Source organism: Littorina saxatilis, linkage group LG6 (assembly GCF_037325665.1).
Source record: "Littorina saxatilis isolate snail1 linkage group LG6, US_GU_Lsax_2.0, whole genome shotgun sequence".
NCBI classification, from domain to species: domain Eukaryota; kingdom Metazoa; phylum Mollusca; class Gastropoda; order Littorinimorpha; family Littorinidae; genus Littorina; species Littorina saxatilis.
Window position 1 is genome coordinate 13,365,835 of NC_090250.1, and position 24,626 is coordinate 13,390,460.

The 24,626-nt window shown below is 39.3% G+C and overlaps 2 protein-coding genes across 3 annotated transcripts in view; both read left to right on the forward strand.

The window, feature by feature from the left end:
- LOC138968573 (NEDD4-binding protein 2-like) overlaps positions 1–6,443 on the forward strand; it is a 33,071-nt gene extending 26,628 nt beyond the window's left edge. Inside the window, exons 14-17 of one of the 2 annotated variants that reach the window (XR_011456228.1) lie at positions 791–891; positions 1,866–1,995; positions 2,723–4,846; positions 4,890–6,443. Coding sequence is in view for 1 of the 2 variants with exons in the window: in XM_070341152.1 (XP_070197253.1) it covers positions 791–891; positions 1,866–1,995; positions 2,723–2,774 (283 nt within the window). In the remaining variant the exon portion in view is untranslated. Of the gene's footprint in view, positions 1–790; positions 892–1,865; positions 1,996–2,722 lie in introns of both variants that reach the window. The other variant, XM_070341152.1, reaches the window with a different exon arrangement.
- Positions 6,444–7,082: 639 nt separating this feature from the next.
- LOC138968554 (uncharacterized) overlaps positions 7,083–24,626 on the forward strand; it is a 35,316-nt gene continuing 17,772 nt past the window's right edge. Inside the window, exons 1-14 of the mRNA XM_070341132.1 lie at positions 7,083–7,311; positions 8,152–8,182; positions 8,619–8,735; positions 9,350–9,467; positions 12,442–12,507; positions 13,616–13,681; positions 15,252–15,433; positions 16,634–16,710; positions 17,409–17,482; positions 19,617–19,774; positions 21,322–21,526; positions 22,117–22,178; positions 22,916–22,975; positions 24,437–24,548. Coding sequence (XP_070197233.1) covers positions 7,143–7,311; positions 8,152–8,182; positions 8,619–8,735; positions 9,350–9,467; positions 12,442–12,507; positions 13,616–13,681; positions 15,252–15,433; positions 16,634–16,710; positions 17,409–17,482; positions 19,617–19,774; positions 21,322–21,526; positions 22,117–22,178; positions 22,916–22,975; positions 24,437–24,548 — 1,497 coding nt within the window. The 5' untranslated portion in view covers positions 7,083–7,142. The remainder of the gene's footprint in view (positions 7,312–8,151; positions 8,183–8,618; positions 8,736–9,349; positions 9,468–12,441; positions 12,508–13,615; positions 13,682–15,251; positions 15,434–16,633; positions 16,711–17,408; positions 17,483–19,616; positions 19,775–21,321; positions 21,527–22,116; positions 22,179–22,915; positions 22,976–24,436; positions 24,549–24,626) is intronic.

A 24,626-nucleotide genomic window follows, 5' to 3' on the forward strand; every position in this document is an offset into this window, starting at 1 on the left:
GGTGACATTTCCTCTTTATTTAATTTTTACAAATGCAAATTTAGATAATGGCTGAATTTTTCCCTTGGTTGCTTTTCTTTACATCATCTACATTGTCTAAACTCTCTACATCGTCGGGCAGCTAAACTCATGTTAAATGGTCCCTAATTGTCAGCTGATTTGAAGTTAAAGAATCTGAATTACCTTCCTCTAGTTAAACAGTTACAGTTTAATAAGGCTGTAATGATGTATAAAGTATATCATGGCAAAATGCTCAACTATATTCAGGACCTGTTTCACAGAGTCACTGAAAGATAACAGATCTATTAATTTTTTACCACCAATACCCTGAATCAATTTTGTTTAAACTAGTCGGGCTTGCTTGTTTCTTTTTCATTTTTGATTTGCTGTTTTTGTTTGCTTATTATTATTATTATATATATATATATGTTTTTTTCTTTGCTTATTTTGTCATTGTGCTGGTTGTTTGTTTGTTTGTTCATGTGTTTGCTTATTTGTCTGTTTTTATTCTACCTGTTTTGTGTGTTTATCATTTATTCGAATTTTGTATTAGATTTAAGGACAGGTTGTAAGAAAAGGCGTAGACTTAAACCTCTATCCTTTCTCAAGTTCCATATATATCTTTATTTGTTGACAATCTTCAACAAATCGAAAAGTTGAAAAGAGGATGAAAGTTGCTTGTTCATTTCAATGCCTGTCATTCTCTCGGGTGCCAGGAGACTGGTTCCCCAAAACGCTTACTTCCCTTTGGTTATCAGATCTTTATTTGTTGACTCGTGACTATTTTCAGGCAAACCAAGGTGGACAGGGAGATGACCTTGGACCTGCATGGATTCCATGTTGAGGAAGCCATAGCCATCCTGAAACGCGTTCTAGGAGAGAAAGAAGAAGGTTCTTAAACTTTCCTAGCCTCTCTTTCGTGTGTGTGTGTTTGTGTGTGTGTGTGTGTGTGTGTGTGTGTGTGTGTGTGTGTGTTTTGATTGTATGTCTGTGAGAAAAAAAGGTTCACAAACTTTGCTTGCCTTCTCTTTGTGCTCAGTGCCTTCTTTTGCTGTTTTTTCTCTCTCTGTTCGTGTCTGTGGGAGAGAGGGCAAGGAAGTGTGTATGCGTGTTTGTGTGTGTGTCTTTGGGTGTGCTTTTGAATGTGTGTATGACATCTACTTATAAATCTAATTAAACCAGAAGGCGACAAACAGAAGGCAAAAACCTATTAAATTTGTGCGGAGATCTTTTCAATCTAGGGCGGCAATTGTCCGGGGGACAGTTGTCAGGGGCAATTGTCTGGGGGGCAATTAGCCTGCTACAAGCGATTTTGACACTTGATACAGGATTTGAAGTGTCCAGTTTACATTAAAGTATACAGAATGTAATTGTTTATGCAAATCACCATGACTACTCACTCATCCCTCTGTTCACACTTTGTTTTGTCTATCTGACTACAGTTGTATCTCTGACTACAGTTGTATCTCTGACTACAGTTGTATCTCTTACTACAGTTGTATCTCTGACTACAGTTGTATCTCTGACTACAGTTGTATCTCTGACTACAGTTGTATCTCTGACTACAGTTGTATCTCTTACTACAGTTGTATCTCTTACTACAGTTGTCTATCTGACTACAGTTGTATCTCTGACTACAGTTGTATCTCTGACTACAGTGGAACCTCCCTTTTAAGACCCTACTTTTTCAGATCTTATGTTCATAATGTCTGTAAATTTACCTCCATTTTAAGGCTTCCTCTCTTTTAGGACATGATTTTCACAGACTTATCGAGGTTCTAAATGGAGGGTTCCACTACTCCACCCATTCTGTGTCACTTTGAGGATTTTGCATGAAATTAAATATATTTGGGATTTTTGTACAGCGTTGCAGGTGAACTCTGGTGTGCATCGGCAGCACCTGAACGTGGTGACGGGGCAGGGCAAGCACAGCCAGCACGGAGTGGCCAAGATCAAACCTGCCGTCAAAGCTTACCTGGAGAATGCTGAGTATAGGTAAATAGGAAAAATGTGCTGGATGGATTTACAGGACCTTCTAGATTTGTGTGCATGCCTCCCCTGAAAGCGGTGCATGGCTGTCTAATTGGCGGGGTAAAAAGGGTCATAAATGTTCCACTCGTGCAAACAGCACAGAGTGTACATGGGACTTTGAGCGCATGAATGCAGAAGAACAAGAAGAAGACAGTGTGCTTGCCAAATGCAAATTTCCGTGATAGCATCTTGAAGTTCCATGTTGTAAGCTTGCCAAATTGTGAATCTTCTTAACATGTGAGAGTGAAAGTCGGTTCTATTTTTAGCAGGTGAACTGAAATAACAATCTGTAGGGGAAAAAATGATGTTAAACAGTAAAGTTTTCTTGAATGTCTGCAAATGTGTGATACAGTATCTCAAAATTGAGTGTGTTCCTCATCTGTCTACACACACACACATCCCCCCCCCCCCCCCCCCCCTCCCTGTGTTTTGTTCTTTTGACCCCATAAATGAATTATTAAAAGTCAACCCAAAATGATTTAATAAAAGTCAACCCTAAATGATTTATTAAAAGTCAACCCTAAATGATTTATTAAAAGTCAACCCTAAATGATTTAATAAAAGTCAACCCTAAATGATTTATTAAAAATCAAGATACACACGACAAAAGAAAAGTATGATTACAGAACAAGACATTGATCGGCTAAGAATATAAATACCAGTTACAGTTTAGTTGTATTCACTGTTTCAGATTTGTTGAAAAGCCAGGGGTGCTCAAAGTATCTCTCAGACCGGCTGCTTGATGTGATATCCACCTGCTGATGACTGTGTTGAAAAGCCAGGGGTGCTCAAAGTATCTCTCAGACCGGCTGCTTGATGTGATATCCACCTGCTGATGACTGTGTTGAAAAGCCAGGGGTGCTCAAAGTATCTCTCAGACCGGCTGCTTGATGTGATATCCACCTGGTGATGACTGTGTCCTTGGGTGTAGCTACACCACACTGCCACCTGCTGATAAAGTTTTTGTTTTGAAAAATGTATGGCTTCTGTGATTATGATGATGATTATTTTCATTATGTTGATAATTGTACAGATGTTCTCCATTTGAAGGCAAACAAAAGGGTTTCAAATATACAAGTGAGTGTTGAAAATCATGAAAAACTGCTGTCTGCAGCTGACTGCTGTACATTTCCTGGTGAAGGCTTTTCAATACAGATATTTACATCTGGACCACTTGTCTTTCTTTTCTGCTCCTGCTACTTTATTGAAGTTGTTTTATTTGTCTGTTGCGATATGTTCATGTGCATCGTGAAATCTTGTGTGTCGCGATACTTTTGTGTTTTGTAAAATCCCGGTCAGTTCCATCGGCATTGATTGAGTGTGTCCTATTAGACTGAAGCTATTGCTTACAACACAATCATTTGACTTGTGTTTTTAGTGGCCAGTTTTTGGGGATGGATTCTTCTTGTCTTTTAGATTATACCGGTTTCTGAGACAACCAGTGCAATAGCTCTTTTGCTGATCTTTTGAGCTTGACACTAGATTTGACACTGTATCTCAAGATTTAATACAGGTGACTAGACGGTGACTGTACCTCCAGGCTGGGCACTATTCATAGAAGACAACAGACGTTGAAATCAAGGGAGAAAAAAGCTCCTGCTGCTTTACTGAAGTACAGTGGAACCCCCTGTTAAGGACCCAAGATTTTGGACTTCCCCCCCTTTTAAGATCTTGTTTTTTATTCTTCACATTTTCTGGTCATAACCGCTGCAAATTTATTTCCACTTGAAGACTCCCTCCTTTTCAACACCTGACTTTCTCAGATTTTTGAAGGTCTTAGAAAGTCTTCTGCTGTAGCTTATTTTTTTCTCTGAAATACTACCTTTATGTACAAAGCATGACTAAAGTCTGCTGCTGATTTTATGTGGCTGAAAATGTGGAAATTAAATATCCTATACAATTTTTAATGTTTACCGTTTGCAAAAGCATTTTACTTGATATATTGTTATACTTTTTGTGAAACTTTTAAAGTAATTCATTGTTTGTGTGCTCTTCGACATTTCTGACATTTGACTGAGTAGAAGATGACTTCAGCTCTACAGTGAACTGTAAATAGAGGTCTACAGGCTGTTAAAGTGGTGTGTTTATGTGTGTGCGTGTGGGGGGGGGTGAGGGAGGGAGGGAATACTGAGTATGTGAACGCTGCATCAACTTGTTACTGTTTATTTTTAATTTTTTATAAAAATTGTTATTACAGGTATTATTTGTATGCACGTTTTATTGCAAACTATGCACTTTAAGTAATTGTTTTAACTTCAAGGCAGCTGTTCCAGAGTATGTGTCTTAGCAGTTGTGACATTATCTTTTTTAATATTTTTGTTGTTGATATTGTGTTAACAGCAGTTAAAACAAATTTTTAATCTGATATTTTGTATTTCATGTCTATTTACAGTGTGCATACAGAGTGGTACGTTTTGGTTTTATATGGCAGTAGGGCCTTGATCCCAGTACTTGTATACAAAAATGAATTTTGTACATTTTATTCAAGAATACATTTGTTTAAAAATGGTATGGAAGCTGTTGTTGTTTTATGCAGTAAATAATATTACATGATTTAACCTAAAGCATTTTGTCTTGAAATGATAAAAAGGCCTATGAAGGACCAGGTACGCAAGGCAGAAGAAGATCTTCATTTAAGAATAATTTGACAATAGACAAATTTAGGAAATAACTCTGTTGGAATTGTATGGGTTGTAAAAGAGTTGTTTCTCTCCGACCACATGTTGAGACGTGCCGCTCGCTAGTGATTGGCCTATGATGTCATGTGGGGTTGTTTGCCTCAGTGTTTCCAAGAGAAACAACTCTTTCACAACCCGTACAAACCCTACAGAGTTATTTCCGATCATCGTCAATTAAAGGCAATTTAATAATTGTCAGCTTACTGCAGCTTAGAGTCATTTTTAGTGACTCATGATTGTCTTGTTTGCCATGCAGCATACCTATCACTATGATATGATACTCTTGTTGTAATCAGTTATGATCCAATCAAAATGACAGCTAATGTGCATTATAACTCATGTGTGTGTGTGTGGCTGCGAGTGTTGATCTGACTCATTTGTGTATGTAATTGAAATTACATCCCTGAACAGCCGGTTCATTTGGGAAGCTGCAATACTGGCATTTTCATGGCTGAAAAAAGGGGCACAGATAAATTCATGGTGACTCCCTTGCCCAGAAGTTAGAGGTACCTTCCTTCCTACGTGGACCATCTTATAAACTGACACATTTTCGAAATAACTCGGTCAAGTTCATATGGGCTGTGAAGATCTAGTTGCTTTTCCTTTGAAAAAGGGAGGACAAACAAACCTGCGTGACATTGTCGGCCAATCATTATCAAGTGGCGTGTCTCTATACGTGGATAATGATTGGCCTATAATGTTACATGGGTTTGCTTGCCCCACACCCCCTCACCCCCCCACATTTTGTCCAATTCAAAGCAACTCTTCACAGCTCATGAAAACAGGAGTTATTTCTAAACATCGTCTACACCGTAGATCTCTCCAGGTTTTTACCTGTGGTAAGAGCATTTTCCCACTGTACCACAAATCTATGGCCTATAACTGCTCCCTGTTGGAGAATTGGATTTTTTGGCTGAATCAATTCCATCAGTGATGACACGCTGTGAAATTATCTCAGCAAAACATTCAAGCTGTGCCCCAGAACCTGCCAGGCTTTTGGTTTGTTGTTGAGTGTCCATGCCCTTGTCTTAGGTAAAATCCATTGAAAGATCTGCATGGTAGACATGATTGTTTACACAGGAAGGGAAGTGCATGCATGTTTAAAGGCACATACCTTCTCGTGAGAACAGTTGGGCTCTCAGATCAGGCTAACACAATCCCTCGACTTGGTCATATACTAAAAATCAACACCCTGACTGTTTGATTGGTGAGTTGGAATTTTGTGATGAATTCATTTCTTTCATGAAAATCATGATACATAAGAAGATTCCACTGCACAGCAAGCACCCAGGGTGTTAATTTTTGGTATGTGACCAAGTGGAGGGATTCACTTATCCCATGTCAAGCCGTGAGCAAAACCATTTTACAAGAAGGTGTGTGCCTTTAAGTACAAAGTTAAGATTTCAGCCTTTGTTTATATGGCTTTCTTGCTCTATTTTAGCAGATATAAAAATGTGAAAATTCCATCTGTGCTCTTTAATTTACAGCTGGGGTTGACTTTGCAATGAAATATTCTCCTCAGGTTGGGTTGATGTTCACTTTCAGAGTTGGTTTCAACTTTGATGTCTTATGGCAGTGAAACCAAGCAGGACATTTTAGACTGTCTGTTATATGAAATAAGATGTCATAATAATCCTTTATGTGATGCTGACTGTATGTCTCCCTTTAAGGCCTTTATTGATTCTGTTTTATGGTCAGTGTTATTACATAAATAAAATATTGAATCTAATAGGACTGGACAATTTTATTTATTTTTCATAATTGTCATTTTTGTGTCTTTTCTCTCTCTCTCTCTCTCTCTCTCTCTCTCTCTCTCTCTCTCTCTCTCTCTCTCTCTCTCTCTCTCTCTCTCTCTCTCTCTCTCTCTCTCTCTCTCTCTCTTGTTATATATGTGTGTGTGTGCATGTACACATGCATTTTTGGGAGAATGATATTCCCTTTTTGTTGTCTGTTGTTTACTGACTCACAACCATACAGAACTTTTGTTTTTCAGAATGTAATCAAATGTTATCCTATTGCAATGTTGCTGCTGCAAAGAAATTCGATATCTGATACATAATATCAAACAGACCAGCTTAACTATATACAGACAGACACAAGCACATGAACACACGAATCTTCTTCACTGTCAATCTAAAAACATTTTTTTAATTTCTTTCCTTTATTCCTAATTCAAATTCTGTTTGAGGGGAAAATGAACCTGGTAAGAATTTGGTTTCAGTTAGTCGTAACCACAATTCAGGGTGTACACTTTTGACAAACTCAACTCTGGAATAAAAACAAGGGAGGCAACAAATTTGCAACCGTGAATGAAATGTTTGCAAGTAGTTTCGCTTGGACAGGGGAGATAACTCTTTTTTACCTTATGCAACAACATGGTTGACATAGTTGAGTTTGTTGTGAAAGTACACGTGTTTTGAAAGAGATCCAGACATGGAGCGACCTGTAGATCGTCAGTTCTATTCCCTTGACTCGAATGGGGTTAACAAGAGTCATTTTCATGTACCGTCAGACACAGAGAAAGAGAACCTTGTTGACTACGTGGCACAGAGCATCATTGGCACAGACAAGACATTCTGTGGACCATTTGGCCTGAGAAAAGGTAAGAATAATTTCAAGAGTAGATGTTCAGATAATTCTTTGCCAACCCAGGTTAAAGTCCCTCAGATCACTTCCAAAGTATGTATATAACTTTACTGCGTTATAAATAGTAACTGTGCAGGAGGACTGCCTTACTTGTCAAAATTAAGTGTTTTAAAAGCATTAATGTCATAAAATAGGCCAAGAAAGAGCAATCTTAATGGGGGTTGGGTTGGGTAACTTCCACTGAGTTACTTCGCCTGTTTGTGTACGTGGTGTCAGGCAGCGCTTAATTGCCAACTACTTTTTGTTTCAACAAGAGAGAGATCGAAGCAACACGTACCCTGAGGTGCATGTACTCAATTTGATTTAATTAATTACCATACTAGTGGTGTGTTTTCAAGCAAATCGTGCCCTATGCTGCTTGGTTAAGGTACAGTGGATTCCCCAGATTCTTCAGATTCGTCAAATTCGCCATACATCCCCCTCACCCGCCCCCAAACAGATCAATATATAGTGTTCCTTTAAGGAGTTTTCACAGTTTGAAATAAAGTCAATTTCTTAGAAGTTGTGTTGGGCTCACAAAGATATAGAAATTATCTTCTGTCATCACAGTTTGTGTCATTGACACAGTTTAAAATTGTAAATGGTTTGGGCTTGTTAATACTTTATTCATATCATTATCATGACAACATGAAGCACTGTTGTTTCACGTTTCTTTTAGACTTTTAGTGTTAGACCTGAATTTATGCATGATTGGTGATAGGGACATATCATATTAACTTCAGGATGGAGCGAAAACCAAATGTGATTCGTGAACCGTTTTGTTTACTAATGATGGCATCTGTCTCTCTTGTTTCAGCTGTTTATCTGGACTACACAGCTTCGGGGAGGTAGGTTCAGCTGTTCAAATATTTCCTCCCCTCTTTGTGAGGATTAATTTAGTTCATTTATAATTTAGTAAATGTTCTGACATTATGAGAGGATGGGTTAGTTTGTTCTTATTCCGAGTTATATCTTCTTATCACACTCACAGTACCCATACAAGTTACAGTCACAGCAACCACTGTCAGCATTGTAATATTACAGTGTTGGGATTGCAGCAGACGAGGTCAAGAATTTTAACGGAGGGGATGGCAGTGAGGATGTGTATTTAACTGATGATTTTTATTAACTTGAAGAATTTAGTGAATGCAGACAATTAATTATTTATAACAATTAACATATATATTTCGGTTTCATTTTAGTTATTAATGTTGCTTTTGTTACAATGTATAATCATTGACATTCCTGTTTCAGTGTTTGTTTTTGACTGGTGTTTTGTTACAGGGCCTTATCCTTCATTGAGGACTACATTCAGAATGAAGTACTACCAGAATATGGCAACACACACACCACAACATCTGTCACATCCTTGCAAACAACAATGTTTCGCCATGAGGCAAGGTAAAGTGCACTACGTCATGCGCTAGTTTGAAGAAGGAGGCAATCTCTGGAAATAGCCCTGTGTGAGGGTCATCTTCACTCTGAACAAATCTCAAAATGTCAACTCTTTTTTCCCCCATGTGACGTCACTTCAACATGGTTAATTTGGAAAATACCCTTAAAGGATAAAAGCAAATGAAAGCGTGACTTTTACTTTAAATTACAAAGTGCAGTTTGAAAGTATGATGGGTTTTGCATTTAATGTGCGGGTGTGTGTGTGTGTCTGTCTCTCTGTTTGTGTGTGTTGTGAAAGACAATTTTTTCTTCAACTTTAGCTTTACCTTTTCAGTGTTTGATCAGTCTTTTAAGTGCTCACACTCTACTGTCTCAAGTATGCTTTCTCAAAAGGCAAAAGTATACGCCAAATTCTCAGGCAACAGCTGATATGGCCGTGCTACAAATGCTCTGCTTGGTGTGCCTGAGTTAGATAAACATAATCAGTTGAAAAGTGAAATCGTTCACATGATCTGGTCTTTGTTCTCTTTGCGTGTATTTTCTCTGTGTTTTTTTTTCTCCCATGCAGAATGTTATGAGAGAAAAAAACTGCATAAGCATTGTTTTGAATTCTTGTACAGGGACATAATCCGGAATGCAGTGAATGCCAGTGAACATGATTCCGTCATCTTCACAGGAAGTGGGAGCACAGGGGCAATCCACAAGCTGATTCATGCCATCAATCTGTCTGAGCCACCTGTGAGTATATAAAGTCAGAAGATAAAAAATGAGAGAAACAAGAGGCGAAGCCTTCAAGGCTCACGTAAGAAATCGACCAACAGTAACACAAACTCAATCACTCCGTCACACATACACACACACACACACACACACACACACACACACACACACACACACACACACACACACACACACACACACACACACAAACACACAACAAACACACAACACACACACACACACACAGTAAGCATAGGTGAAACTGTGCAAGAAAGCGAGACCCTGGATCTGCCAATTAGTCTCGGCCCGCTCACAATAACAATGACCGAGACTTCCAGTAATTCCTTTGCGTGACGTCTAACCCTCTTACGTCATAATGTGACGTCTTCAAATAGTTTCTATCACACACGTCAAACACTTTTGACCGAGACGTAATCTTCTTATGCGAGCTTTATCCATAGACTCGGAAATGTTAAAGTTTCTATCACACACACACGCACGCACGCACGCATGCACGCACGCACGCACGCACAGACAGACAAAGTTTATCATCGCATAGGCTACACTTACGTGAGCCAAAAAATGACCCAATACAGTGGAACCCCTCACAAAGACCCCCCTCTCTAACGACTACCCTGCCACAACGACCCTTTTTTTTTAACCGATGTGTTTCCTTATATAGTTGTCACCAGTGTAGCGACCACCCAGCTCTAACGTCTAAGGACCGACCTAACAGCTTGTGTAACGACTTTGTCAGACCACAGGCGGAAGTATCGTTCACTGGACCACCACTATGATAGTAAGACTACTTGTGGTCAGACAAAGCCAAGACTCTCAGTCAGCGTAACGCATCACTGACAAACCGGTTATAACCAGTTGAATAGCATTCACCTAATGGAAGCCGCCGCGGATTTTCATTTCGCCCGATTAGCGATTACCGGTACTTTATTAGCTCTCTACTCAAGACTCTGCGCTTTTCTCTTTCTTTCGCGAATCTTCGTTTGTCAACAAGTCGTCGTGACAAGATAGCGTACAGAGAAACACCGGATGTATCAGGATCTCGCGCGCGCCAGATTTCGTTTTTTTGTGTCTCGCGATAGTTGGAGGAGCGAGAGCCGCCATGTTATGTTTTCGTCTGCTCGAAATGTGCGCAAAAGTCGTAAATCATCCCAAAAAAGTTTATTCCGGGCGGGACTACATGTGTGTGTTGGTTACAAATTGTGTGTGTGATATTTTTCTTCAAACTTTTTCACTTTTCTTCTTTGTTTCACTTGTTTATTCTCGGAGCCGATTTCGCCAAATACCGTACTTTCGTTTGCCTGGTTGTTTTGATTGATTGACACGATCTGATTATATTTTTTTCGACGGCGGCTAATATAGTGACGCGGCCTATACGTGGCTCGTCCCAATTTTTTTTTTAAAAGTCGGGGGTGTGGCTTATAAAACGTCTTGTAATCCGTCAAATACGGTAACTCTTTTTGCATTGAAACATGCACCAGAACTGGTGCACACCATCGACAATGTCAAACATAAAATCGAAGCAGTTTGCTTCAGGAAACGGTCGTCAGCAACTCAAACTTCTCTGTTTTCTTTTTTTAAGAAAATCTGAGGTGACTTTCTTTGTGCCCCCCTGACCCCGCCCCCTCCCACTGTAAGGACCCCCTTCCATAAGGACCGATTTTTGTCAACATTTTCAAGGTCGCTAGAGAGGGGTTCCACTGTAGTGACATAGACATAAGATGGCAACTATTATCTTCATACTGTAACCCATTGATTTTTTTTCTTTCTAGCCACCAACCTTATGCTTTCTACTCCCCCCTCTTTTTACATTTAGTCAAGTTTTGACTAAATGTTTTAACGTAGAGGGGGGAATCGAGACGAGGGTGTGATGTATCTGTGTGTGTATAACGCGATTCTGAGAAACTACTGGACCGATCTTCATGAAACTTAACATGAGAGTTCCTGAGTATTATATCTCCAGACGTTTTTTTCAGTTTTTGGATAAATATCTTTGATGACGTCATATCCGGCTTTTTGTGAAAGTTGAGGCGGCACTGTCACGCTCTCATTTTTCAACCAATTTGGTTTAAATTTTGGTCAAGTAATCTTCGACGAAGCCCGGACTCTGGTATTGCATTTCAGCTTGGAGGCTTAAAAGTTAATTAATAAGTTTGCTCATTAAAGTTTTCATTAAAATCGATTTTTCGCAAACAGATTTAAAATTGATTGCATTGTATTCTTCATTAAATTTTGAATCTAAAAATATATACATATGTCATGTTTACTCTTAAAATGTGATCACAATTAACGAAAATAGGTTAATTAGTACTTCAATTATTATTTAAGAAATCGATCAAAAAATGATTCCATCTTATTCCTTATCATTTCCTGATTCCAAAAACATATAAATATAATATGTTGTATTTCGAAACAAGCTCAGAAAGTTTAAAAGAATACAGAAAAGCGCGCTTCCCTGCTTACCGCAGTACGCTATTTCGCTATTCTTGCATGTCAGTTTCACTTCGTGTTGCACGGAAAAAATGAGCGACTTCCTTGCCGCGTGGATTGACGAAGCTGTTTTGTCTTGGTGAAAAAAAATGCAGTGCGTTCAGTTTTATTCTGTGGGTTCGACAGATTGACTAAATGTTGTAATTTCGCCTTACGCGACTTGTTTTTTTCTTCTTTAGCCCCCCACCCCCCATCCCCCCAAAGAAATAAAAGGTATTCTCAAATCTTATTTCTGTAAGCTGAAAATACCTGCATTTTGCCTTTAGACATAACACAACGTGATGTTTGGCATCAGAAAGACTGTTTTTTACATTTTCTGTTACCATTGATTTGCTCATGCTTTTTTGGTTTAAATTATCTTTTTTTTCTGTGTGTAACTCTTGATGTCATTAAAGAACAGGGTTTTTTGTGAGTTTTTGTTTGTTTGTTATTTTGCACCGACTTTCAGAATGCTTATATTCAATTTCTGTTTTTGTTTTTGAAGGTAGTTTTCATCGGTCCATTTGAGCATCATTCCAACTTGCTGCCTTGGAGCGAAAAGGGTGCCGAGGTAAGATCTCACATGTCGATGAATGAAATTCTGAAAAAGCCACTGGTGGCTTTAACATAATTAATTCATCAAAAAGTTCCAACTCATCACAGCAAGCAGTCAGAGTGTTGATTATTGGTATGTGACCGTGGAAGGACATTCTTATCCCGTATATATTATATAAGCCTGGCCTGAGATGGTTAGCCGAGATGTTTTCAAGAGATGGAGTGTGTCTATAAGGATACTGTAAATAGTGGTACATGTATCACATGTAAACCCCCCGCGGGTTAGGGGGAAGAATTTACCCGATGCTCCCCAGCATGTCGTAAGAGGCGACTAACGGATTCTGTTTCTCTTTTTACCCTTGTTAAGTGTTTCTTGTATAGAATATAGTCAATGTTTGTAAAGATTTTAGTCAAGCAGTACGTAAGAAATGTTAAGTCCTTTGTACTGGAAACTTGCATTCTCCCAGTAAGGTAATACATTGTACTACGTTGCAAGCCCCTGGAGCAAATTTTTGATTAGTGCTTTTGTGAACAAGAAACAATTGACAAGTGACTCTATCCCATCTTCCCCCTTTCCCCGTCGCGATATAACCTTCGTGGTTGGAAACGACGTTAAACACCAAATAAAGAAAGAAAGAAAGAAAGTATCACATGTAAAAGGATGGAAAGTTCTGTGATGGTTTATTACTTTGTTTGCACGACAAAAAGGTTTCTGTGGACAGGATCAGCAACTTAATAATTATGCTGTCCTTGAGATCAAAAACCATCAGGACTTGAACTGTTTGTTTGTTTTTCTTGATGGTTGGGCGGCCTATTATCATATTGTCATAACTGTTAAGTGATTTTGAGGTGAGGATGTGTTGTATAAGCATGCTTGGATTTTTGTTAGTTTGTTTCATCTTCCTGTGTGGAGCAATTGTGGAGGAAACAAGAAACGGAATTCTATGGCACATTTAAGTCAAAACATTGTACGCAACTGTCGCCTAGTGTTTGTTTGTTTTGTGAGCATAGGTGTTGTTGTTAAGTTCATGGATTTCATAAACTTCCACAATGATCCATCACACTGATAATTTTATACTCAGAAGAAATCAATATGGAAAAGTTTTTCTCTCTTGCTTTTGCAGGTGGTGACAATTAAACAGACACCAACTGGTCTGGTGGACATTTCTCACCTGGAACAACAACTTCAGGTACTATAAATATCAGTAATTACTGAGGTCATTTTGTTCTTTCTGAGTTTGTGAGTCATTAAGGCATACTTGTGTCATACTGTCAGAATTTTATATCTCGTTCTGTTATATTATTAACTTATGCTAATTAAGGAGTTAGTTACAGATGGGTGAGGAAAAAGATGGTTTGAGAGGGAGGTGCGTGTGTGTGTGTTGGAGGGGGGAGGGGGGGGGGTCATTAGGAGGGTATGGAAGATTGCAACTAGACACAATCAGTAAGTGTTTTGTGGTTGTTGTTTTTTCTAACAGATTTATTTCGGAGTGTTTGCTGGTTTTAGGGAAGGTGTTGGAAAAGAAGAAGAGATTTTATTTTGTGATGAACAGCTCTATAGAAACATGTGTACTGTTTACATTCATTATATTTTGTGATGAACAGCTCTATAGAAACATGTGTACTGTTTACATTCATTATATTTTGTGATGAACAGCTCTATAGAAACATGTGTACTGTTTACATTCATTATATTTTGTGATGAACAGCTCTATAGAAACATGTGTACTGTTTACATTCATTATATTTTGTGATGAACAGCTCTATAGAAACATGTGTACTGTTTACATTCATTATATTTTGTGATGAACAGCTCTATAGAAATATGTGTACTGTTTACATTCATTATATTTTGTGATGAACAGCTCTATAGAAACATGTGTACTGTTTACATTCATTATATTTTGTGATGAACAGCTCTATAGAAACATGTGTACTGTTTACATTCATTATATTTTGTGATGAACAGCTCTATAGAAACATGTGTACTGTTTACATTCATTATATTTTGTGATGAACAGCTCTATAGAAACATGTGTACTGTTTACATTCATTATATTTTGTGATGAACAGCTCTATAGAAACATGTGTACTGTTTACATTCATTATATTTTGTGATGAACAGCTCTATAGAAACATGTGTACTGTTTACATTCATTATATTTTGTGATGAACAGCTCTATAGAAACATGTGTACTGTTTACATTCATTATATTTTGTGATGAACAGCTCTATATAAACATGTGTACTGTTTACATTCATTATATTTTGTGATGAACAGCTCTATAGAAACATGTGTACTGTTTACATTCATTATATTTTGTGATGAACAGCTCTATAGAAACATGTGTACTGTTTACATTCATTATATTTTGTGATGAACAGCTCTATAGAAACATGTGTACTGTTTACATTCATTATATTTTGTGATGAACATCTCTATAGAAACATGTGTACTGTTTACATTCATTATATTTTGTGATGAACAGCTCTATAGAAACATGTGTACTGTTTACATTCATTATATTTTGTGATGAACAGCTCTATAGAAACATGTGGACTGTTTAGGAGTCATTTTTTTGTTAAAGCCTGATATCAATTGGGCGAAGTTGACTTAGCAAAGTCTACTTCACAAAGCTTTCGTACTGAATTTTCAGTAAAGGACTTTGCGAAGTCTTCGCAAATTCAACTTCAATTCGATTAAGGACTAGCCTTTAAAGTATTTGCAGAAACCATTATCTGAAAGTTGTGATTTCACAGGCTTGGGCAGGTAACAGCCGACAGCTGATTGGTTCATTCAGCGCAGCGTCCAACGTGACGGGCATTTTGTGTGATGTGGACGCCATCAGTGTCTTACTGCACAAGTACGGAGCTCTGGTATTCTGGGACTACGCCACTGCTGCCCCCTACGTCAAGCTGGACATGAACCCTGTCGTACCTGGGTAAGTTGTGCGTGTGGGCAACTTTTGTAAACCTCAATATCAACACAGAAAGAGAGTGTGTGTGTGTCTGTCTGTCTGTCTGTCTGTCTGTCTGTCTGTCTGTAAGTTTCTGTGTCTATCTTTCTGGCTGTTTGGTTATCGGTTTGTGTGTGCTTGTATCTTTGTATGTGGTTGCCATTTTGTACTTTACGTATGATGTTTTACAATTTATTCCTGTTCTTTTTATATTTAGTCAAGTTTTGACTAAATATTTTAACATCGAGGGGGAATCGAAACGAGGGTCGTGGTGTATGTGCGTGTGTGTGTGCGTGTGTGTGTCTGTGTGTGTGTGTGTGTGTGTAGAGCGATTCAGACTAAACTACTGGACCGATCTTTATGAAATTTGACATGAGAGTTCCTGGGTATGAAATCCCCGAACGTTTTTTTCATTTTTTTGATAAATGTCTTTGATGACGTCATATCCGGCTTTTCGTGAAAGTTGAGGCGGCACTGTCAAGCCCTCATTTTTCAACCAAATTGGTTGAAATTTTCGTCAAGTACTCTTCGACGAAGCCCGGGGTTCGGTATTGCATTTCAGCTTGGTGGCTTAAAAATTAATTAATGACTTTGGTCATTAAAAATCGGAAAATTGTAAAAAAAATAAAAATTTATAAAACGATCCAAATTTACGTTTATCTTATTCTCCATCATTTGCTGATTCCAAAAACATATAAATATGTTATATTCGGATTAAAAACAAGCTCTGAAAATTAAATATATAAAAATTATTATCAAATTTTTTTTTTCGAAATCAATTTAAAAACACTTTCATCTTATTCCTTGTCGGTTCCTGATTCCAAAAATATATAGATATGATATGTTTGGATTAAAAACACGCTCAGAAAGTTAAAACGAAGAGAGGTACAGAAAAGCGTGCTATCCTTCTCAGCGCAACGAATACCCCGCTCTTCTTGTCAATTCCACGTGCACTGCCTTTGCCACGGGCGGTGGAGTGACGATGCTACGAGTATACGGTCTTGCTGCGTTGCGTTGCGTTCAGTTTCATTCTGTGAGTTCGACAGCTACTTGACTAAATATTGTATTTTCGCCTTACGCGACTTGTTAGATTTGTGTTTGGAGGGGGCTCTCCTTTTTATTGTTCCTAATTAACCTTCATTTACTGTAAAAGTTTAGATTTTTCTTTCCTTGTTTTATTTTCAGAAAGAATTCAGGCTTTGCCTACAAAGATGCAATGTTTATTTCTCCTCACAAGTTTGTTGGAGGGGTATCTACACCAGGTAATTGAGTTTTCATTTCTTTCCTTTTCTCCCTTTTACCCCCAGTATCTGTTTATCATTTTGTTCCTCAGTAGCGACTCTGTTTTACACCGCTGAAAGCCGTAGTGGCATAGTAGTTAGGGTGTTTGCCTCTCGTGCTGGTGGTCGGGGTTCGACCTTCACTCAGGGGGAATACAAATACCCAATTTTTCTGATCATTCTCCAGTCCACCCAGCAGGAAATAGGTACCTGGCGAGGAGAGACGATGGGCACTGCCCTCGTAAGGCTGGCCCTGGATATTATAAGTTGAGATCTCTAACATCTTGCTACCCTACGACCACACATGGTTATGGGACTAACTTTACTTTACTTTACAACCATGTGTCATCGGGTTGATACATGAAGTATCAGAGAATCATTTCAAGTTTAATCGAGTCGAATAATATTTTATTAACTTGAATTGTATAATTAGATTTACCTGTAGAGTATAAAATGTAAGTGTTTCTGTCTTTTTCTTTCTTCGTCTGCGTTCATGAATTAAAACTCCTTCGTACAATCATGTTTAACCAGTGGGATTTTACATGTATGACTGTTTTTACCCCGCCATTTAGGCAGCCATTCACTGATTTTGGCGGATGTTTCTGTCTAAATTTGTGTTTGAATGATTTGCGCCACAAGTTGAACAATTCTGTACTGTGTCTGTTTATGCTTGTGTATAGGTGTGCTGGTTGTCAAGAAGAAGGTGTTCCACAATACTGTCCCAGATGAATGCGGTGGTGGCACTGTGTTCTATGTAAGTTTTATCCCCGAGTACGCAGTACTAGGGTCCAACAGACTTTAATTGTGTGTGTGTGTGTGTGTGTGTGTATGTGTGTCTGTCTCGACTTAACGGCTTATTGCTGGGAAACTACTGGGCGCAGTTCTTTCAAAAGTTGATACACTAACTTGATAATAGGTCCGATTGATCGTATTAAAACTTCATAATGTTACCTGGGACCTAAATACGAAATAAATTACAAAAGCCACTCTTAATGGTGGGAGTTTTTGCGGTGGGAGGCTGGTCGCTTTGCGAACAGCCTGAACTAAAGGGGAGACTTGTAGGCGGCTAACACGTCACGCAGTGACGAGAAAAGCATGATTTCAGTGCAAGCCAGACAACGGGTGGGAAAATGGTCTCGGCAAAGAAATTACAATGCAGGGTTTGGTCTCGGTGAAAGAGAGACAGAGAGCACGAGAGAGTCTATGGCCAAAGTGATCCGGGTTCGATTCATTTTGTGCACATGTGTTAGTGTTACTGTTTGTGTGTGTGTGTGTGTGTGTGTGTGTGTTTGTGTGTGTGTGTGTTTGTGTGTGTGTGTGTGTGTGTGTGCATGAGTTTGTACTCGTGTGTGTGTGTGTGTGTAAGAAAGAAAGAGAGAGAGGGAGGGAGTGAGGGAGAGAGAGTGTGTGTGTGTGTGTGTGTGTGTGTGTGTGTGTGTGTGTGTGTGTGTGTGTGTGTGTGTGTGTGTGTGTGTGTGTGTGTGTGTGTGTGTGTGTGTGTGTGTGTGTGTGTGAATGTCTGAAGAGTACTCGGGTCCAGCGCGAGCGTTTTTTATTGTTAATATTTGGTCTTTAACTCATTGTCTCCCAGGTACGGATATATTCGTACCCACTCATATGGCTCTATCTGACGAGGTACCTATATATCCGCTCAGACGGTTAGCTTCAGTCGCTTCCTGTAACGTCCATCTAACGCCTGCATTCCAGCGTGTTGATACACAGTTACTACACAGTTACTACAATTCTGAGTGACCCGCTGCAGCACAGTTGGTCTCTGCTAAAAAATAACTTGGTCAACATATGTGGGGTAGAAAGTGTTGAGGGTAATAGCCTGATTAAGCCCTGTGTTGGGTTCTTGGTCACACTGAGTGAATCCTAAAGGGTCGCTCTTCTCTCAGTATCATGATTATGTGATGTCACTTCCACTGGGTTCATTGAGGACTATGTCCTTTATACTTCTGTCATTCAATTTTGTTTCATTGACTGATGATTCTTTCAATGTTACCAGGTCATAGACTCTGTGTCAATGTTTTCAGTGGAGCACAGTTACTTCAACCCTTTTTCATGAAAGCATCACACCATGACATCTATTCAGTAAAGAATGTGATGAGTGGTTTGTTGACAGTGTGTTGTACGGACGAAGTCATTACTCAACATTAAAGGCACAGTGCAGCTCACAGCCTTCGTTTTGCGTTTTTGTTGCAGCTGAGTGCATTTACAGTTCAAAAATCCTCCTCTGGTAGTAAAACAAACCCAAAACTACCCAACGACAACATCTGTGAAGCTCGACAGTTTCTTGTTCACGCGAGTGCATAAATGAACCTAGTTATTACGTGGTGTTTGGTTGGAGTTCGATTCAACTGAGTGATTCCAGCCTCCATTTTGTTTTACACAAACTCATGATGACCGTCTGACATAGTTTGCTTGTGACGTGTCTTTTTGTGCATGATGTGGTGATCTACCTGATCTAAATTTCGATCCAAAAATAGGTCAAGACCAGCCGGGTCCGAGTACGAAATTAATTCGTAAAAAAATCGCAGTTCTTGACTCTTTGGGTGCAAGTCAATGAAACTTGGTAGTTCTTTTAACGAATAGCTGCCTGAGGTATGACTAAAAGCCCCAGGGGCTCCGTGCACCTGGATTTGACAAGTTCAGTACCTTTAAAGAAAAGAATTCATAAAAACTAATTCCTACTGTGCACAGAGAGCACCTAGGCTGTTCATTTTTGGTATCTGACTAAATGGAGGGATGGTCTTCTCCCATGTCAAAGCCTGGGCAAATCTGAGATGTTGAGCCGCACGATTTACACAGGAAGGAGTGCGCGTTTTAGCATGTGACATGTACAAGTGCGCAATCTGGTTCAGCTCTTCAGTTTTGACTACCCCCAGGTTCGGCGCGAGGCTCGGCGCTACTTGCGAGAACCAGAGCTGAGGGAGGAAGGAGGGACGCCCAACATTGTGGGGGCCATTAGGGCGGGGATGGTCTTCCAGCTCAAGTCGGCTGTCACACCGGAACTCATCATGCAGAAGGAACATGACCTTTTCAGGTAGAGTCTTCCAGCCCCAGGTTTTACTAGAGCTGTAAGATTTTGCCTGCAAGCAAGCAGTGACAAGTCAACAATTAAATTGTTTAGCTTTGGTGCAGTCTCATTCTTATAACAACACAAGGCAGAAACAAAACAAAAGAAGGTCAGTCTGGGAACTGAAAACATTGAATTTGGTTTTTTGGTCTTATTGGGCCATGTTGCAAAATCATGTAACAGCACGGATGAGACGAAAAACCGAGGTCCCTTCGTGTACACTACATTGGGGTGTGCACGTTAAAGATCCCACGATTGACAAAAGGGTCTTTCCTGGCAAAATTGTATAGGCATAGATAAAAATGTCCATCAAATACCCGTGGGACTTGGAATAAAGTAAAAAAAAATTCCATCTCACACGGCATTAAGTCTCAGGAAACATGAATACACGCATGCAGGAAAAAAAATGGGTAGCGCCGTATGTATGGCAGCTCGCTTTCCCCGGGGAGAAAGCAGCCCGAATTTCCATGAGGGTAACCTCACTGGACTGTAAATCTTATCCAATCCAATCCAATCCAATAATATGTGTACACATACAATGAAACTTCCGTTTTGAAGACTCTTTGCTGTGAGACTTCTTGTCTTTCAAGACTCTGTATTATGGTAACTTCTCTCCGTGAAATGGTAAAGGCTAATTCCATTGCAAGACTCTGTATTATGGTAACTTCTCTGCGTGAAATGGTAAAGGCTAATTCCATTGCAAGACTCTGTATTATGGTAACTTCTCTCCGTGAAATGGTAAAGGCTAATTCCATTGCAAGACTCTGTATTATGGTAACTTCTCTCCGTGAAATGGTAAAGGCTAATTCCATTGCAAGACTCTGTATTATGGTAACTTCTCCCGGTGAAATGGTAAAGGCTAATTCCATTGCAAGACTCTGTATTATGGTAACTTCTCTCGGTGAAATGGTAAAGGCTAATTCCATTGCAAGACTCTGTATTATGGTAACTTCTCTCCGTGAAATGGTAAAGGCTAATTCCATTGCAAGACTCTGTATTATGGTAACTTCTCCCGGTGAAATGGTAAAGGCTAATTCCATTGCAAGACTCTGTATTATGGTAACTTCTCCCGGTGAAATGGTAAAGGCTAATTCCATTGCAAGACTCTGTATTATGGTAACTTCTCTCGGTGAAATGGTAAAGGCTAATTCCATTGCAAGACTCTGTATTATGGTAACTTCTCTCCGTGAAATGGTAAAGGCTAATTCCATTGCAAGACTCCCCTTTCTTTGGACCTCATTTTCTCAGAATTTTCTCTGCATACAATTCTCAGCATCAGCAAGCAATGAGAATTGAACGATGTAATGTGACCAACTGATAAACCAAGTGAAAGAAAGTAAGTTTGAATCCTGTAGTTTTTATAATATGGATTCATTAGTATGAATTCTTTAAATACATTGCAAAAACAGTGTTTGATTTCTTGACCTCCCCCTTAAAGAACGGGGGGAGAGAGGGGGGGGGGGGGGATCAAAAAGAACAAATGAATTTTAATTTGCGACAAATGCTGTTTCCAGGCAAGCAGTGGAGGCATGGCGTTCTGTCCCGAATCTGGTGATTCTGGGAAATGTTGAGGTTGACCGTCTGCCTATCTTCTCCTTCTTGGTTCACAACCCTTCCTCGGGTCTGTTTCTTCACCACAACTACGTCAGCGCCTTGCTCAACGATCTGTTCGGCGTACAGGCCAGGGGAGGCTGTGCTTGCGCTGGTCCTTATGCCATGGTACGAGATGTTTGTGAGAAGAACTATAGAACAAGATAACAATAAAAGTGTACACACCAGAAACATCCCTATGCCAAGGTAGGAGATGCTTGTTTTTGATTTTTACTCAGAAACAGAACAATAACCTGCAGGTGAGAACAAGTATAGAACAAGATAAAGATAAAAATGTACTCGCCAGAAACATCCTATGCCATGGTATGAGACGTGTGTTTTTGTTTTTACTCACAATGAAAACAAGAGACTGCAGGCGAGAAGAACTAAAGAACAAAATAACAATGAAAATGTACTCACCAGAAACATGGACAATCTTATGTTTGATTGTCTATGTTTCTGGTGAGTATATTTTTATTTTGTTATCTTGTATGATTTAACTGTCTACTTTCGCTATTTTGCCTCTGTCTCAGTGATCATAGATCATGGATTGCTTTAGGACTTGGATCAGTTACCGGTTGCTTTTTAAATCTGGAGATGGCAAGAGTAAAATGATTTGTTTAAATTTTATGTTAAAAAATAGATTAAAATGTTAATAGATGGTTCGCAGTCTATCTGTTTTGAATTTCATAAACGGTAGGTTTTGTGTCTGTTGTCAGGACCTGCTTGGTCTAGCTGAGGAGAAGGCCAAAGAAATTGAAGAACTGCTGGCAGAGGATGGGTAAGTGATTATAATGGACACTGTCAGATTTACAGTTATTTATTAGACAAAATGTAATAATATATCATACTGTGCGGCTGTGTGTGTGTGTGTGTGTGAGTGTGTGTGTGAGTGTGAGTGTGTGTGTGTGTGTGTGTGTGTGTGTGTGTGTGAGCGGCTGAGTGTGTGTGTGTGTGTGTGTGTGAGTGTGAGTGTGTGTGTGTGTGTTCATGCCTGTGTGTGCATGCGTGTGGCAAACTTTGACAGTTGACAATATTTCAGAAACGAAATACACCACAAAAAAAGTCAAATTTAAGGGGCTTACTGTCCGTCAGGTCTAAGTGCCTATGTTGGACATGAGTTGGTTTATACGATTTGTTTGTTTGTTTGTTTGTTTGTTTGCTTAACGCCCAGCCGACCACGAAGGGCCATATCAGGGCGGTGCTGCTTTGACATATAACGTGCGCCACACACAAGACAGAAGTCGCAGCACAGGCTTCATGTCTCGCCCAGTCACATTATTCTGACACCGGACCAACCAGTCCTAGCACTAACCCCATAATGCCAGATGCCAGACGCCAGGCGGAGCAGCCACTAGATTGCCAATTTTAAGTCTTAGGTATGACCCGGCCGGGGTTCGAACCCACGACCTCCCGATCACGGGGCGGACGCCTTACCACTAGGCCAACCGTGCCGGTAAACGAAATACTTCAGATGCACCTGATTTTGTATTCAGAACATCCATGGCTTGTTTGCAGGAGACTGGACAGGGTTCACCTCAGACGCTACATGGAGTACTCTCACAGAGAGATCATCAGGTAGAAAACACACATTTGTGCTTAGGATGGTTTGATTGGATTCATTATTGCATGCCAGGTGGCAATTGAGGATTACCTTTTACTGTTATGCATTATGACACCCAAACGCAGCTGTCAGCATTATTTTGATGGTTAAGGGCTTGGGTTTTGTTTTCTTTTTGGTTTGATTGGATTCATTATTACATTCCAAATGCTGTTCTCTTGATTGTAGTTAAGAATAACCTTTTGACTGTTGTACATTACTGCACCAACACTTGGCTATCATTGTTGAAGGTTAATTCTTTATTTGTTTGCTTGGTTTCTTTTGATTCACTTGTTTGTTTGTTTGAAAACCAGATAGCCGTGGTAAATTCAGTGTCACTGTCAGTGCTCTGCAGATTGAACAGATTGTTGAAAGAATCAAACAAGTCGCGTAAGGCGAAAATACAATATTTAGTCAAGTAGCTGTCGAACTCACAGAATGAAACTGAACGCAACGCAACGCAGCAAGACCGTATACTCGTAGCATCGTCAGTCCACCGCTCATGGCAAAGGCAGTGAAATTGACAAGAAGAGCGGGGTAGTAGTTGCGCTGAGAAGGATAGCACGCTTTTCTGTACCTCTCTTCGTTTTAACTTTCTGAGCATGTTTTCAATCCAAACATATCATATCTATATGTTTTTGGAATCAGGAACCGACAAGGAATAAGATGAAAGTGTTTTTAAATTGATTTCGAAAATTTAATTTTGATCATAATTTTTATATTTTTAATTTTCAGAGCTTGTTTTTAATCCAAATATAACATATTTATATGTTTTTGGAATCAGAAAATGATGGAGAATAAGATGAACGTAAATTTGGATCGTTTTATAAAAAAAATTTTTTTTTACAATTTTCAGATTTTTAATGACCAAAGTCATTAATTAATTTTTAAGCCACCAAGCTGAAATGCAATACCGAAGTCCGGGCTTTGTCGGAGATTACTTGACCAAAATTTCAACCAATTTGGTTGAAAAATGAGAGCGTGACAGTGCCGCCTCAACTTTCACGAAAAGCCGGATATGACGTCATCAAAGACATTTATCAAAAAAATGAAAAAAACGTCTGAGGATATCATACCCAGGAACTCTCATGTCAAATTTCATAAAGATCGGTCCAGTAGTTTGGTCTGAATCGCTCTACACGCACGCAAACACACACATACACACATACACACATACACCACGACCCTCGTTTCGATTCCCCCTCTATGTTAAAACATTTAGTCAAAACTTGACTAAATGTAAAAAACAAGAATTGTAGGTTATTGGAACGTCTTCAGTATTGACAAAAAACGTTACATTTACAGTATGTCGACTCAGTGATCTTTTAAGCAGACAGACAGACAAACACTTATGGTACAAATATCTCAAAATCGTGGAGGAATCTCACATGCAAGATGCCGGTGAAAGAGAAACTAAGTATGTTGCTTGATTGTTGCAGGCCTGGCTTCACGCGTCTCAACTTGCCCTACTTTATCAGCCAAGACGAGCTGAACTTTGTTCTGCAGGCCGTTGCCATGGTGGCGGAACATGGCTGGAAACTTCTGCCACAGGTCAGCTTTGAACTTGTGTAAAAGTCAAGGTTCAGAACAACATGTTTAAGTCATTTGTTGGTGTGGAAAGAATAATGA